Below are 15,486 nucleotides of genomic sequence, written 5' to 3'. Positions count from 1 at the left end.
AGGAGTTTTTCATTCTGTTTCCCAGCTGACAAAATTTATTCTATATGAGAAGGTGACTTGATGAATTACAGAGCTTTTCATTCTGATTGATTAATGTTTGGTGTAATTAATGTGCTAGAGAGAAAGAGAAGGCGTTTTGCAGCTTCAGTTTTATCTCAGAAGAATGATGGCATTTTATGTCAGCATTTTCTCTAGGTAGCAGAAGAGACAATTGTAAATAAATAACAAAATAGTGATATAACTATCATGTACTCAGTAGATGTGTCATGCTGTGATATGTTGTCATTGTGTTGAGTGAGATTTCTTTCTAACTGATTTTTAAACCAAGTGTTAGTTTTCTTTTCTAGGATTTTTTTTCTTTTAGCTTTTTCTTTATGAAGCTCAAGGCTGAGTTATTTTTTGCCAGACTACAACTAGCAGGAGCTATGATGTTTAATAAAAAAGGGGAGGGGGACCATTAGAACTGTTCCTTATTTTGTGTTTTCCTATCTGCTGTTTTCCTTAAAATTACTAACAAAATATTTGAAAAATGCATCTTCTTACAAGCTTTGTAACTTCCATTGAACATTCCTGAAAATTGTAGACACCAATGTTTGTTGTTTTTCTTTGACAGTTTGTCCCTGCTCGGTGTGATTCTGATAGCCTTCCAGCAAGCCCAATATATTCTAGCTGAGTTTATGAAATCAAGACAGAGGCCAAATCCTAGTTCTTCATCACAGCAGAACAGCAACTCTGTTGACGTAATCAGCTCTGATTCCTACAAGTAAAAACAATTTCCTCTTCTTTTGATTTGCATTTTTTCACCTGTTTAATATGGAGCAGTGCTTTCTGTCTGTTGGTACTTTGACATTGCTGTGGACTTGTTTAGAAGAGGTCTTGTTCAAAGCAACCTCCTTCAGAGAGCTTCAGTGTTGCACCATGTATTTATCTCTTCAGAAGAGAAGTGGAAGAACTCAAGGGTTTATTCATTTTGTATGTTGTCAGTAGTACACAGGATAGAAGTTGTGTGATAAAATTAATGGATACACCATACTCAGCAGCCTTAGAAAGCTAAGAATGGCAAATGATGTTAATGGCCCTCAAACCTGACCTCTTGGTTGGTCAGTTAGGCATTTGTTCAAGCAAGTAAGTGTATTTGAAGTCTAAGCACATACTTAGTCTTTCTCAACTCCCACTGAAATCAGAATGTGCTTAGCTGGTATGATACGTTGAAGACCTAACAAAATCTCAGCTTGTGAATATGCCCCCCTTCATTTCATTACAAAAATATCCCATAAAACAACTTACGACAGCCTCATAGATGTTTAAAAAACAAAAAGGCAACTCAGTTTGTCTTTATTTTTTTTCCAGGGGAAGCTGTAAGACATTTATGGATTCCTATAGTTCGTCAGATAAAGGCAAAGGGAAGGGCTTCCTGTCTGTAGGCACTTCGTCCAGCCGAAGTCAAAATGCAGCCAAGAGAAGTCCTGCGACCTACAGCCACTCTCAGAAGAAACACAAATGTTCAGTTTACTACAGTAAGCAAAAGCCAAACACAGCAGCTGGCAATGCCATTACAGCTACTGATGAGAAGCAAAATCAGATTGCAGAGAACCAAATCTCAGCACCAAAAGAGGACATTTGCACTGATATTGTCAGTGAGAACTGGGTAACTCTAAAATATGCAAATGGCATAAACGTTAACAAGAATTTAACTCTTCCAGAAAACTTTCTGGGTAAAGAAGAAACTGCACTGAAAAATACAGTTCTCATTAAAAATACTTCTTCAGAGTGTGATCTGAAGGAAGATATTCAAACATGTATGTTTCCTAAGGAAACTAACCTTAAAGCTTCAGAAAATCTAGTTGAGCTCAAAGAACAGGAGTTCTGTCCTGTGAAGATGTCTAAGAAGCTACCTGAAAGTCACTTGTCAAGACGTTCACCTCTGCAACAGCCAGAACTGCAAGAAATTTCTAGGAAAAATAATGGTATCTTTTTTATTTTTAATTTCTATCAGGTGAAATTGAGTGAAGTAGCCTTGACTTTGTTGTGGTCAGGAATTTCTTTTGTGAGACAAGATGTGATATTACCTATGTATCACTGTGATATATCTCTTCATCTCTTCTAAGCAAATGGCTTGCTGTAGAAGTTGTTTCATAAATCATAAGTTGGCCTTGGTTTACAGATTTCAAGGCTGTACAGTGGTATTTTAATGGTTAAAATCATTGTCATAGATCTGCTTAAAAGATGGAAATTTCCCCTCTCAAGTATACAGAAGCATCCTAGTTTGTTAGTTTCAGGTCCACTGACAATCTGACACCTTGTTTTTAGAATCACCAGGCACCATTGATACCAAGTATTCAGAATTCCTATGATAACAACACCTAAAAGAGCAAACGTGTTCTGATATTTTTGTATTTTGCAGGAATCTGCCAATTATCATGCTGTCGTTAATTGGAGAACTGTTTTTTTTTTTAATAGTGGAACTAACCTGCCTGCGAAATCTTACCTCATAGCTTCACAGCTAAAAATTTTAAGAAAATCTCAAGAGTACTTTGGGGGGAAAGTAGGTTAGGAAGATGTTTCTTCTGCAATTTTGGTTTTACTTAGGAGCTCAGCAAAGTAGTTACATGCTGAAGACTGGCATTTGCTGAAGCTATGGTGTCTCTGGTTGTTGTGGTTTAACCCGGCTGGCAGCTAAACACCACACAGCTGTTCGCTCACCCTCCCCCCTCCCTCTCTGGGATGGGGGAGAGAAACGGGAAAGTGAAGCCTGTGAGTTGAGATAAAGACAGTTTATTAAGACAGGAAAATAATAATAACAATAATAATAATAATAGTGATAATGGTAATAGTATTAACAATAATAATGTGTAAGAAAACAAGTGATGCACAATGCAATTGCTCACCACCCGCTGACCGATGCCCAGCCTATCCCCGAGCAGCCGGCCCCCCCACCCCGGCCAGCCACCCCTATATATTGTTTAGCATGACGTCAGATGGTATGGAATACCCCTTTGGCCAGTTTGGGTCAGCTGTCCTGGGTCTGTCCCGTCCCAGCTCCTGCTGCACCCCCAGCCTGCTCGCTGGCAGGACAGAGCGAGAAGCCGAAAAGTCCTTGGCCTGGTGTAAACACTGCTCTGCAACAATTAAAACATCAGCATGTTATCAGCGCTCTTCTCATCCTAATCCAAAACATAGCACCCTACCAGCTACTATGAGCTACTTAACTCTGTCCTAACTGGAACCAGGACACTGGTCTATGGCAGTTTATTTAGTGAATGAACTGTATGTAACACGGGGATTTGGGGCCCTGCTGTAGTGCGTCTCTGTTGGCCTGCACTGGTTGCTTACCCTTTGTGTCCTTACCTGTTAGATACGACAGGTACCAGTGTGCTGTCTCAGGAGTGGAGACAGGGCAATTTTATTCTTACTTACAGAGTTCTTTGAGATGCTTCATACATTCCTAAACTGCAAAAAATTATTCCTTCTTTGCTTTGAATTAAAAAATCAAATGGAAAAAAAAATCCATAATTACATCTTACCTGTATTTATGTACATAGCAAGGTAACTTGGAGTACAGACTGCAGATACCATGTTCATACATAAACCAGTTAGGAGGTACTAGAATTGTTTTCATTAGCACAAATTCCACCTTGAGAGATCATTTAAAGAGTACTGACAGATACTTTGTATTCAGTGGTAAAGCACTAAAGGTAATCTGCTGAAGGGTCTGTTGGCAGTTGTATTTATATTTTTGCACTGTTGGGGTTTTGATTATTTCCTTTGGTAGGATAAATGAAGCCTAAAACGGATCCCAGCAGAGGATTGTGGCTCAGCTGGGCAGCTCAGCCAGCTGTTGAGAATGGCCTCCTCATTTTTTCTTCATCTCTTTGCTTTTGTTATGCAAGAGTACTTCCTCATATGCCCCTCAAGAAAAGAAACTTCTAGTGCTGCACCCATCCTAAAGAAAGGATGACTTTCTACCCTTTTTTCAGAAGTTTTCTGCACAAGTTTGCAGGGTTTTTCTGTTTGTTTTTAAGCCCAAAGTTCTCTGGCTTCCAGTTCTACCCTCCAAAGCCCGTGGCTGGGACCGGAGTAGCTCAAATTTGGATGAGATGAGTAAGGATGGGGTAGTTTATGTGTGTAAGAGCAGTGTGCCCATGAGCATGAATTGGTACAGAGGTACTTTTTGCAGCTGCTGTCAGAATGCTTACACAGCATTAGCTATTGATTTTGGAATTTTCAGCATCATCAGCCTAGATGTTAGTCCCATAGTGTTTTGGAAAACAACCCAAGTCATGTGTTTTAGTTTGCTGCTTTTGTTCGTATGTTTGGTTTTTTTAAAGAGGTAGGCCAAAGTGAAGGTTGAAAGTAATGTGGTTATGACTGGGAGCCCATTCACTTCCCAAGCAAACTTGTGTTACTTTTTAATTGTAGGGAATAATCAGCAAGTGCCTCTCAGGAATGAAACAGAAAACTGTGAGACCTTAAAAAAGCAGATCAACCTAAAGCCTTCCACCGAGAAAAAGATTAATAAGGGACCTAAGGAAGAGACTCTGTGCTGTGCAAAAGAGGAGATTACTTCTTCTGAGGTTCGTATTGCAATCTTTCTGTTTTTTAAATTTAAAATAATCTCCTTGTTACTTATTCTCATGTATATGTGGGGACTGTTACGTACAGTCACAGAGACACACGTCTAAAACACTGTAAATCAGATGAATGAGGAAGTATGCAGTTGTGCTGTCCCACATCCCATGCATACTAATGATGTATAGAATGATGAGCTGGGGTAAAAATTAAAATAGCCCTTATATTGTGATATTGGCTGGATCACAGCCATTTTCTTCCTTACCAGAGCAGGCACAGAAGAGCTGGAATCTAATGCCAGTTGTTAGCCATGACAATGATGTGGGAGCAAATCCTAGAGAGGAAGTGGTCTAGACGGGTGTATTTCCCTTCCTTCACAGACCCGATCTCCAAATATAGGACGTTGTGTAAGAAATTTGCATTTAAGAACAGAGCAGGCAGAAGCCCTATAACAGATTGTGAAGCTGCTGAGAAGGATCGTTCTGCATCCTTGATTTTGGAGCACATAATAAACACAATGCATTGCATGTGTTATGGGCAGTGTAAAACGCTTAAAGAATTTCATCTGGTAATTAAGAATTAATAATAAGAATCCAAGAATTTGGTTTGTGTGTGTTCTGTCTACTGGAAAGGAGTTGCATGACGACAAAGTGTAATGATGATTTCCATACAGTGCTCGAGGAATATGTATGAGAAAAGATGGGGTACAGTCTTGTTTTAGGAATTGTTACAGACTCCTTTTTGTGTGTGGCTGATGGTGCTCAGTTTTTGTTTCCTGAATTTCTTAGTCACTGTTCTTTGTTGGTTAAGTTACCCCATAATTTCCTCAGATGTAATTCAAATGAATGCCCCCCCCAGCTGCTGAGGAAAGGGAGGATTTATTGCTGCTGAACTTGCACACAAACTGATCATAAATTTGGCAGATGTTTTTTGTTTTTAGCACATTGGGGATTTTATTGACTGCCTTCCTTTTTCTCCCTGTATGTTTTTTTTTCCCCTGGAAGTCAGGGCTAGATGGTGTGAGGGGTGAAATACTAACATTGGGAATTCAAAAATTTCTCTCTCATCATCTCTTGGTGTCTTGAAGGACAGAGTCTTGGAAAGACTGATCAAGTGGATGGTGTTGGAAAGAGGAAGTGCTGTGGAGAGACAGTAAATCATACAGTAACTATACAATTGGGGTTGAGTTGTTTTGTCCAGTGAAATTTAGCAAGAAAATCTGATAAGAGTTCATTTTACTGTATAAAATGAAGTTACCTCAGTATGTATTCTCAGCTTTTTTTCTTTTTTAAACCTTCAGCAAGAAGATGCATTTAGGAAGAAGAAACCTCAGGAGAAGAAGGAAGGGAATGTATCAAACATAAATTGGAATAGAAATAGAACATCTAGAAAGAATAAGAAAAAGAATGTTAATATATCTACAAGGTATGTATTGCCTCACCAAGTCATGAAGAAATCCAGAGCTGCTGTAACGTTTCCACAGGCTTTTGCTGAGTTTTGCATAGTACATTAGGCAGATTGTTTTATCTTGTTAAATAAACACTCTGTAGTCCTGGCTTATTGTTAAGAATGTGCACTACTAAATATCGCCAGCAAAAGAAATATTTATCCATTTGTAAATCTGTATGTATATAGACGCACCCCATTCTGCGTAGCAGTGGTTGCTCTTTGCTACGGTCTGGAATTTGCTGTCTCTGAGGTTTGGATGGTTAACTTGCTTTCCGTTATTGTGTTGTGTGGGTAAGATCCAGTCGTGTTTTCTTTTCAGTGAAAAGAGGAAGACAAAATTGTTAAAACTATATATTGTTATATATATATATATAATATATATATATATAATATATATATATATTGTTAAAACTGTCAGGAAAATCATTTGCTGTATTGACTAGCTTAGGGGATATTGTCTTCTGGTAGTTTTGAAAGAGGAAGACGAGATAAAGTTACTTTCATTTTTGCCATAATGATTAAAATTTATCTACCTCAGGGAAGCAGATGTGTAATATCACTGGGGCTTCATAGATAAGCATTAACAAGTTAGAACAGCACTAAGCTCAAAAGTATTTTGAGATCGCCTTGGGAAGTTGCTTTTTTTTTTCCCTGAGGTTCATTTAAATGCATTTCTGAAGTCAACTGTAAACTACTATATTAAATGTTTTTTCGTATTTTTATAATTTTAAGCTATTTTGAGTGTTGTTAAAAATACAAATAGTAAATTAGTGCTAGAACAGAAAAGCTTGTTAGGAGAAAATCCCTCTCTTCCTCCCACAGTCCTTTGAATTAAGGTCACAGTCCTACAAAGCCTTCACTGACTTCATTTTTATTGTGCGTGGTCCTGTTGAGGTCAGTGAGCTTAACGAGGAGATTGCAAAATCTGAAAAGGTTGTTATAACCCATTATAACCCAATTAATATTCATTGCGGGAAGTCTGCTTATGTGTAATTCTTTGCAGCACGCAGACATTTGCAGGTAGGACGGATAAAACTGGAATTACTGAAATTTTCTGTTCCTTCAACTGATTCAGTAGTTGCTCCTTTCTGAGTTAAGATGTAGCCATATCCTTCCTGTAGAAACTTGACAGCTGGATTTTATTCCTTCTCCCTTAATACTCTGATTGGATCCAGATATTTCAATTTTACTAGCAAAACCTTGAGATTACTTCAGATCTTACAACCAGATTATTCTGGTTATAATTATGCCAATGAAATAGATGTAGGGCACATTTTTCCTGTGAACCTAGATCTCCATACGGTGCTAGACTGTTTATTACTGTAACGTATGAATGCCTTCTGCAAGTGCATTAGAGAACGGAGTTAAACATATGCACGCAGTCTTGCTCCTCCCGCTGAGAAGTAGCAGTCCGTATGATGGGATATAGCATTTTGGGAAACCCTTAACAGATGGGGTTTTTTTTAAAGTTTCTGTAAAGGTGGGGAATAAAAGTCCGCGGCCTTTTCCTTGCCCTGCATTCTGACTTGGTAGCGTTTTGAGTTAAAGTGTTTAATACCTGAACAAGTGTGACTGAAATGTGACGTGCAAATGTGTTTCTTTGGGTGTGGTTGTATTAGGGTCCCTGAGCAGAGTGAGTTGAAGCATATGTGCAATGAATATGAAAGACCGGATCTGAGAGCAAATATTGGAATAAGAGCCTGGTGTCCTCAGGGTGATGGGGAAAATTGCAAAGCAGACCAGAAATCTGGGAGCTTGTCTATACAGGGAGAAACAGGTATGCAATCTTAATTGTCAAACTGAAGAAATGTAAGATATTTTTGTGGCAATAGGATTGTTTTCCTTTCCTAAGACCTTTTTGCCCCTCTTGGCTTCAAACCCTGACACCGACATGGCAGGGCTGGCAGGGGGACCAGTGCTGGCAGTGATAATACGTGCTCGTTTCTGAAGGGCTCCGTGTGCTTCCTTCACGGGGTGGTTCTCGGCACAAATCAGCAGATGTCAGTCTGAAGGCATGACAGATTGTTCCTGGGTGAAGGACTGACAGTTGGCTTGTGTGTCCAGGTTCTGCTGGTACTAACTGAAGCAGCTTTAATGCTGAGGCTACCTCTAGAATAAGCAGGCCGAAGGAGGTGTAAGATTGTAAGGCCTGTAAGATTGCCTCCCTGACAAGATGCTAAGGAAGGAGAATCTATCACTTACAGATTCATTGCTTATTACTACTGTCATTGCTTTTAGTGTGCATGTTCCCAGAGTCAGAATGTTTCCTGTTGAAAATAATAGCCGTGTATTTCAATGAGCAGTATTGCTTCCTATTTCATAACTATTGCCTGTAACTGTGCTGTGCCCTGACTTGTGTTCGTTGTACTGGGGATGTCATTCAGGTCATAAGCTCCTTGTGTTGTAGGGCCTGGCATGTTTATCTTGGTGAGGCTGTCAGTAGATACTATTTTCTGTCCTGCTATCAGGAAATTTAGAAGAATAATGTAAATTCCCTTCTCAGTAACTTTTCACTTTAACTGAAAGACTTTTTTTTTTTTAACAAAACTTCTTTAGAAAGCTTTTATCAACGGTCTAAAAAGAAGTGTTTGGAGAAATTCTGTTCTGATTCAAGCTCAGATTGTGGAAGTTCATCAGGAAGTGTTCGTGCCAGTCGTGGGAGCTGGGGTAGCTGGAGTAGTACCAGCAGTTCTGACGGAGATAAAAAGCCCATGATTACTGCCAGGCATTTTCTTCCATCCAGTAAGTTCTGCAAATATCACCTCTGCACAATAGTGGGGAGAGTTTGTCTTCCTTCTGAATGGAAAGGGCTGCCACGGCATGGAGTATGTAACTTGCCTTTTATAGGGGAAAGTACCTCTCAGAAACAGTAGGACAGATACTTGGTATTGGGGGAGGGAAGTACCACAAGTTTTGTGGAGATGAGGATGAACTGTCCAGGCTACAGAGAGTGTTAGAACGATACAGAGGAGGTGTCCTCTGCGCTGAGGAGCTGCCCAATCGGTTTCCGTGGAACTGAGAGTCACTAGTCAAAGCAATTTAAGTCTTTGACTTTGTTACATCACATTAATCTCATAAAAATACAATCTTCTTGTTGGAGCTATTTAAGAAAGTTCACAAATGAGAAATGTGTGAAAGCAGTTAAGAATGGATCTCAGGGTGCTGGGATTGGATAGGCGTATTTGAAGTAGAAGTAGCCAGGAGGCCTGAGCTACTTCAGGGTAGAAGTGAAGGCACTTCAGGGGTGTGAGAAGTGGCAACTGTGGTTCATCACTGCATCTTTTTGAATGCCTGAATACCATTTACGTAGTTGAACACCCAAGATTCTGTCACTGCCATTACTAGCCAGATTGCTGTAGTGATAGAAGTAAATTTAAAGTGCTGAAGTGGCACAAGTAAAAATCGCTTTGAGTACCTGAAAGAAGTTATTTTGAATAATCTTAAAAATGAGCATACATTTATATGTATATTTGTGTGTGTGTATAAAATTTCAAAACTTGACGTTATGAAGTTTCTATTTGATGGGTCTGAACCTGTGATGTAATGGATAATGATTTGTGGGCACATGACTTTACTTTCAAATAGTATTGCCTCTTAAAAGTCATTTCAGATACAAAATGAATTTGATAGTAACAAGGAATCTCTCCATTAAAATTGTGGTAATCACTTATAAGTCACAAAATACGTTTAAGACCATGGGGAAATAGCACACTTTGCAGCTAATGATACTCCAGTCTGAAAGAAAAATTGGTTAAAACCATTGAGTCCATCTGTGCGAATGAATATTCTGTGCATACTTCTTTTTTTAGGATCTTTGATTTTTCACAGTCATTCTTTTCTTTAGGAGAGAATATTTCACAAAATGATTTTCCATCTGAAACTCCTATCACTTTAAATCTGTCTCATAACATCTGCAATACCAGGTAAAAAAATAAATAAATTTGAATCTACACCTGTAAGACATTAAAGAAACTCCACCAACTTGAAAACTTGTCTCATTTTGATAAATCATACCTATCTGTTGTCTTACGATATTTTGTGATCCTCTAATTGGACTTTCTAGTTGAAAAAGAAGAATCATGTTCAGTATGTGAGAAGATCTGTACAATTGTGACAGAAAATGGATTGTGCTGGGGTAATATGATAAATACTTCCAAATGTAAAATGAAATTGGGGAGAAAAGGAAGTGATTTTTTCCCCTCTAATTTATTCCAGATCTTAGCAACTTACTGCATTTCCTTTGGCACTTAGTTTTATTAAAGTAATAATCGTTTTAAAAAAAAGTAGAAGTGAGACTTTCAAGTTGATGTTATTCTTTTAATGAAATTAATGTTCTAGGATATACAGCATGAAAATTGATTTCCCCCTACCCCTCATTCCTTTCTACTTCTTTGCTGTTGTAGAGATAGCAGCTACGGTTTTTATTACTATGAATCCTCACTTCACTTCTCATTCATGATTGTCTGTTTTCACTAGCAGAAATAATTTAATCCTTTTCCTCTGGGGTTCTGGTTCTTAAAAATGCTCTTTCCACTCATATTAACCAGTTTCTTTGGCATTCAATGAATACGAAATTGGTCTTCATATGTGTCTGTGTCTTCATGCACATAAAAGTATACTTGTCTGAAAGTTGTTGGGAGCATTGAAACATCATGTGAGATCCTACTCATCTTAATGGAATATAGCTTTGTTTCCAATTTCAAGAGGAGAGGTGTTGAATTAATTTGCAATAGGTTGATACTTGAATAATAAAAGTGGGATAATTAAGATGTATTTGTTTTGCGTTTGTAATTAGTGGTTGGCTTTTAATTTTGAAAAATTGCTCAGTGGTAATTTAAGGAAAATCAGGAAAGAAACTGGGAAAGCAATAGCAACCGTGATATTCACTAGAATATTTTTTTACATCTTTGTATCTTTCCTGTGAAATACTTTGAATTATGAAACATGAGTGCCTTGATTTAAGAAATGAAATTTTCTTTTCATTTAGCAGAGACATGAACAGCATTCCCCAGTATCCTGAAACCTTATGTCCCAATTTCACTGACATAGCTGCAGATCCTGACAAGAATAAAGGTCAGTTACTTAGTTAACAACTTAGGCTGGCTTTACACAATATTTGTCAAGCAGTTTCAATGATGTTGCTAATAACGCATGTAAACACAAAATTCATAGAGATGTTGTTAGAATTTGAATGACTTCTAAGCAAGTTAAGATCAAAGTTAGCAAACAGTCTTACAGCTTTGATGTTCTTTTGAATCTTCTGTGTTAAGACAGCATTTAGCTTTCAGCTTATGTTTTAGGTATTCTTTGTTTTTTCTTCTCTTGCTTTACATAGATTTATGTCTAAAAGTACCGTGGTTGGGAGATAACACTGATCCTTACGTTAAAATGAAGTTCAGCATCAAAGCAAATTTGACCATTTTTCTCTCCAAATGTCCACAGTAAGGACTTGCCCTTTTTGAAAGGAATAATGAAGAAGACTGGATCAGGCTTTTAAAACTCTTTGAGTTTTTATTGTTTCTGTTTTATTTTTATTCAATACTGACTTGTTCACTGGAGTTCGTAACAGCAAAAGGCTCTATATGGTGAGGTGGAGTTTGAAAACTGTTTAAACTCGCAGCTCTTTAAGCAGCAGAGCTGCCTGCCTGCAGCTGTGCCTTTTGCTGTAGGATTAACGTGTCTGGCAAGTTACAAAGGCTGTTTAAGCTTCTGTGGTAGATATTACGAATTGCTATCATGTGAAATAATGAAATTGAGCTAACTTTGCAACCATTGTCTTATAAAGACTGCTAATTTGGATCTTTTTCCTTTATCCAGCTATGTTTTCGTAGTTGATAGGAGCAACGTGTCTTTGGGCAGTTAGGTGTTCAGACTGTAGACAGTACCAGGGTGAATATCTGCTCTACAGGCTAAATGCAGCCATAGCAAGTTCACCTAGTATTCGCTCATGGATAGCTCTGGCAGCACTGTCCATGCATTAAAGACGTGACTGTTCGTGCTGCATTTCTGTGGCTGGACTTCAGACCTGATTACCGAATGAAGGGTGGGGGTGAAGGAGAGGCTGGTGGGGATCATGTCCGCCAGCCTGTCCTGCCATGAGGAAGGGTGCTGTGTTGTCACCAATGATCAGTGGCTTGAGAATTCTCTATAGGAGTTTCTTGCCCTGTTTTGTGGAATTTCAAATTCTTGATTCAGGTCCTTTCTTCTATTTTTTTTTTAACAAATAGAAATTTTGAGATTTGTTTAAAGATTGGCCTTTTTTACATAAATAGGTTCATTGGCATCTCTGGATTCTCTTTTGCCTAGATCTGAATATCACAAATGACATTTGATTCTCAGAGCTTGTGCAAGCTTCCTTCTTGTTTTCCATTTCATTCTCGTTCCCCTGTTTAGGTCTTTACCCAGCAGGAGACTTGTGGCCTGCCCAGCCAGTCTGCCTGACAAACAGCCTAAACTACAACCTTGAGAATAATATACCGTGCATGATCCAAGAAACGCCCTCGGTCCACAACAGGCAAGTTATGTCTCATGTCAACAGTATGGCTAACATTTTGTTCAGGTTTCTGTGATACAGACCACTGCACTTAAGCCTACTTTATAATATTTGTAAGGCAGATGATAGAAGCAACAGCACAAAGTTGATTTTAACTATCTCCTGTTTTTTATACTTCTCCATTAGTACATCATGATTAATTTTGCTCAGACAAATTCACTGGTGTTCCTATTCATGTGTAGATATTCCAGAACTTCTTTTCAAATTTAATTAAATACTTGCTGAAAAATTTTTAATTTCTTCCAGTTCTTTTGCATGACCAGGCAGAGGGCCTGCCTTTTAGGTTTGCTTTCCTCTTGTTAAACACATGGTTTCTGTATATCAGAGGGAGTGTTATGAAGTAGTACTCATGTTATATGGCATAAACAGACATTGTTAAATAAAATAAAATAGCCCAGTGTGAAGATGGTATATGAAAAAAAGTTGGTTGGGCTATTTGGTCAGGCTCTGTATAGATTTGAGTAGATCTCCCAACAGCAGTGAACTCGAGTCCTTCTTGTACTTGAGACTTTCTGCACTGTAAATTTTACTAATGCAAAATTCACGACAAACTAGGGAGAAGAAATACTCTGGCAGTGCAGTGCTGTCAGTTCTTCAGGTCATGTCCTGTCATCCGAAATGACAGAGTGGTAACACAGAAATCCCCAAGTGACGATCTTGTGTTTCTAACCAGGCTGCTAACCTCAACTGTAAACTGGTGTGTCAACAAACTGCAGTCCTGATGATTTGGAATAATGGCCAGCAGTTTGTCTGGCTCTCTTAAGTCAGATCTTTAAGAATTGCTCTTGAAAATCTTCTTGAAATACTTGAATTATTTTAATGAAAATATGTATAATCCCTTCACTAAGCATGTGTAGTTTAGGAAACATTGCCAAACAGGGCTCTCATGCTTGTGGTGGGGACAGGAGAAATGCCCATATTGAGTGCTATTCATAGAAATGCTAGAGAATGCATTACATTTTCTCTTATTTCAAATCATTTCACTTTCTATCTACTACTGATGTGGCTGTCGAAAAGAAATAGAATTACTTTCTTTTTATGGAGGAAGAAGTTGAGCCCCACTAGGTGTTGCAGAACTCTGGTAGCTGTCATTACAAATTGTTCATCCTCCCAGGGGGTGAAAAAGAGATCAGCAAGATAATCGCTCTGATTACGTACTGGCAGAGAGCGGTTAGTGGCAGGATTTGTATGGCAAGTGGAATGTGAAAAGCCTAATCATGAGTTACAGGCATTTTACACCCAATAGCTTTACAGTAAATAAGTATGTCTAAATAATTTTCAGAAGTTCTGCAAACTGCTTCTAACAGCAAATTTTTCCTTTTTCTTGGGACAGCTTCATTGACTGGAACGCAACTTGTGACAGCCAGTTTTCCAACATGTATTGTCCATTAGAGATGAACGAATACGGTGCTTTCCCAGAAGGTGAGATGAAATAAAACTCAAGTTATCACTGAGCATATTTTTCTCTCTCACTTTCTTCTTTAAAACAAAAAAGCGGAGTTTGGCTATAAGCATCTGGACGTTCATTGCTTGACCAAACTTTGCACTTTCCAGCTGACCGGGTGTTCTATAGAAAAAAATCACAATCTGCGTGTGGTAGATGAGAACACTTTGTATAGACTTAAGCCTGAAAATCCAGCATACAGTACTTGCTCTGAGACAGAATAGAGAGAAATGCTTGTGACCGCAATATTACACAATTCTTTTTGCACAATTTTCTTTGTTTCTCTTCTGGCAGGCTTCTGCCTTCCAGTGTGTGAAACAGAAGGCCTCTTGTGACCAATTACCTTTCCAGGCTAGAGTTTCTTGGCTTGGGACGCACACTGGCAAGAACCTAAAATTCTTTAGCATTACCTAAGCAATAATTAAAAGTCAAGCTACAGTATCACAGGCAGCACGGTGTTCCCTCGGGTGCTTAGAGCTGAGGCATGTTGGCAGTGAAGCCAGGGTAGTGCTCTGCCATGCACGTTCTGCAGCTAATAAAGACTCCTTTCTCCATTAAAGAGATTGCCTACTCTTTACCCCGTCCTCCTGATAGCAATTTGTTAGTGGGTGCCTGGTACAAAATGGTAGCCTTGTTAACAGAAGTTGTTACGCTTCGCTGCTGCATTGCCTGGAAGCTGCCTTAAGTCACCAAAAGCTTAGGTTGGTTCCAGCATGTCTCGCTCCAAGAAGATTCAACATTCCTCCACAGAAACGTTAGCAGTGTTTACATTGCAAAAGCCTTATTTTGTCTTCCTCGTTTTATAAACTGTAGAAAATATGAACTACCCCAGTGGCTTCCCGGGTACGGCTGCAGTGCAGAACACAGCCTTCATTGACCAGAGCTGCCCCTCCACCTGGAATGCGCCTCCCAACATGCCGCCTGCCTGGGAGCCCGCCAGTTATGTCAACTCCACAGTGAGTATTGTCACTGCCAGGCTGCCTTTGTGTGCACCTCTTCAAAAACCTTTCCAGTCCATGCCCGTCTTTGCCTTACCTATCGCTTGCATGTTCCTCGTGATTCCTTTAAGTAGCCTGATGTATGCGTTTGGTGCTGGTGTCGGTAGCATGGCTTCTTCCCAGTTGTTGGTCAGGGTTGTTACTCAGCTTTGTCTATTAAATGGCAAGATAGATCTTTTTTTTGCCTAAAAATTGATGCAAATCATCTTACATATGGAAAAACATTTTGGACTTATGTAGTCTACTGAGACTTTTCCCTATCAAAATCAACCTTTCCAGATGAGGATAAAATACAAAAAGTGCTGACAGCAAAACCCAGAGAGATTTGAAAATGGTGGGGCTGAATGGACAGCTGCTCTCAGTGACTTTGACAGTCTTTTTTTTGCTAGGAAATCCAAGTGATTTAAGCTGGATTTGTGCAGATTTCTGAATGCTGACTTTGACCTGTTATGCTCTGGACTAGCCATGCTTAT

The 15,486-nt window shown here is 38.9% G+C and overlaps 1 protein-coding gene across 4 annotated transcripts in view; it reads left to right on the top strand.

The window, feature by feature from the left end:
* TMEM131L (transmembrane 131 like) overlaps positions 1-15,486 on the top strand; it is a 79,498-nt gene that overhangs the window by 62,641 nt on the left and 1,371 nt on the right. For 3 of the 4 annotated variants that reach the window (XM_083833987.1, XM_083833986.1, XM_083833989.1), the window contains 11 exons: positions 614-763; positions 1,351-1,967; positions 4,420-4,574; positions 5,870-5,994; positions 7,638-7,795; positions 8,575-8,760; positions 9,863-9,941; positions 11,006-11,091; positions 12,412-12,532; positions 13,905-13,993; positions 14,829-14,971. In XM_083833987.1, coding sequence (XP_083690113.1) covers positions 614-763; positions 1,351-1,967; positions 4,420-4,574; positions 5,870-5,994; positions 7,638-7,795; positions 8,575-8,760; positions 9,863-9,941; positions 11,006-11,091; positions 12,412-12,532; positions 13,905-13,993; positions 14,829-14,971 — 1,909 coding nt within the window. The remainder of the gene's footprint in view (positions 1-613; positions 764-1,350; positions 1,968-4,419; positions 4,575-5,869; positions 5,995-7,637; positions 7,796-8,574; positions 8,761-9,862; positions 9,942-11,005; positions 11,092-12,411; positions 12,533-13,904; positions 13,994-14,828; positions 14,972-15,486) is intronic. The other variant, XM_083833988.1, reaches the window with a different exon arrangement.

Source organism: Anser anser (assembly GCF_964211835.1).
Source record: "Anser anser genome assembly, chromosome: 4".
NCBI lineage: Eukaryota > Metazoa > Chordata > Aves > Anseriformes > Anatidae > Anser > Anser anser.
The sequence above is the reverse complement of the archived record's forward strand: the minus strand, read 5'-3'. Positions and strand labels throughout refer to the sequence as shown.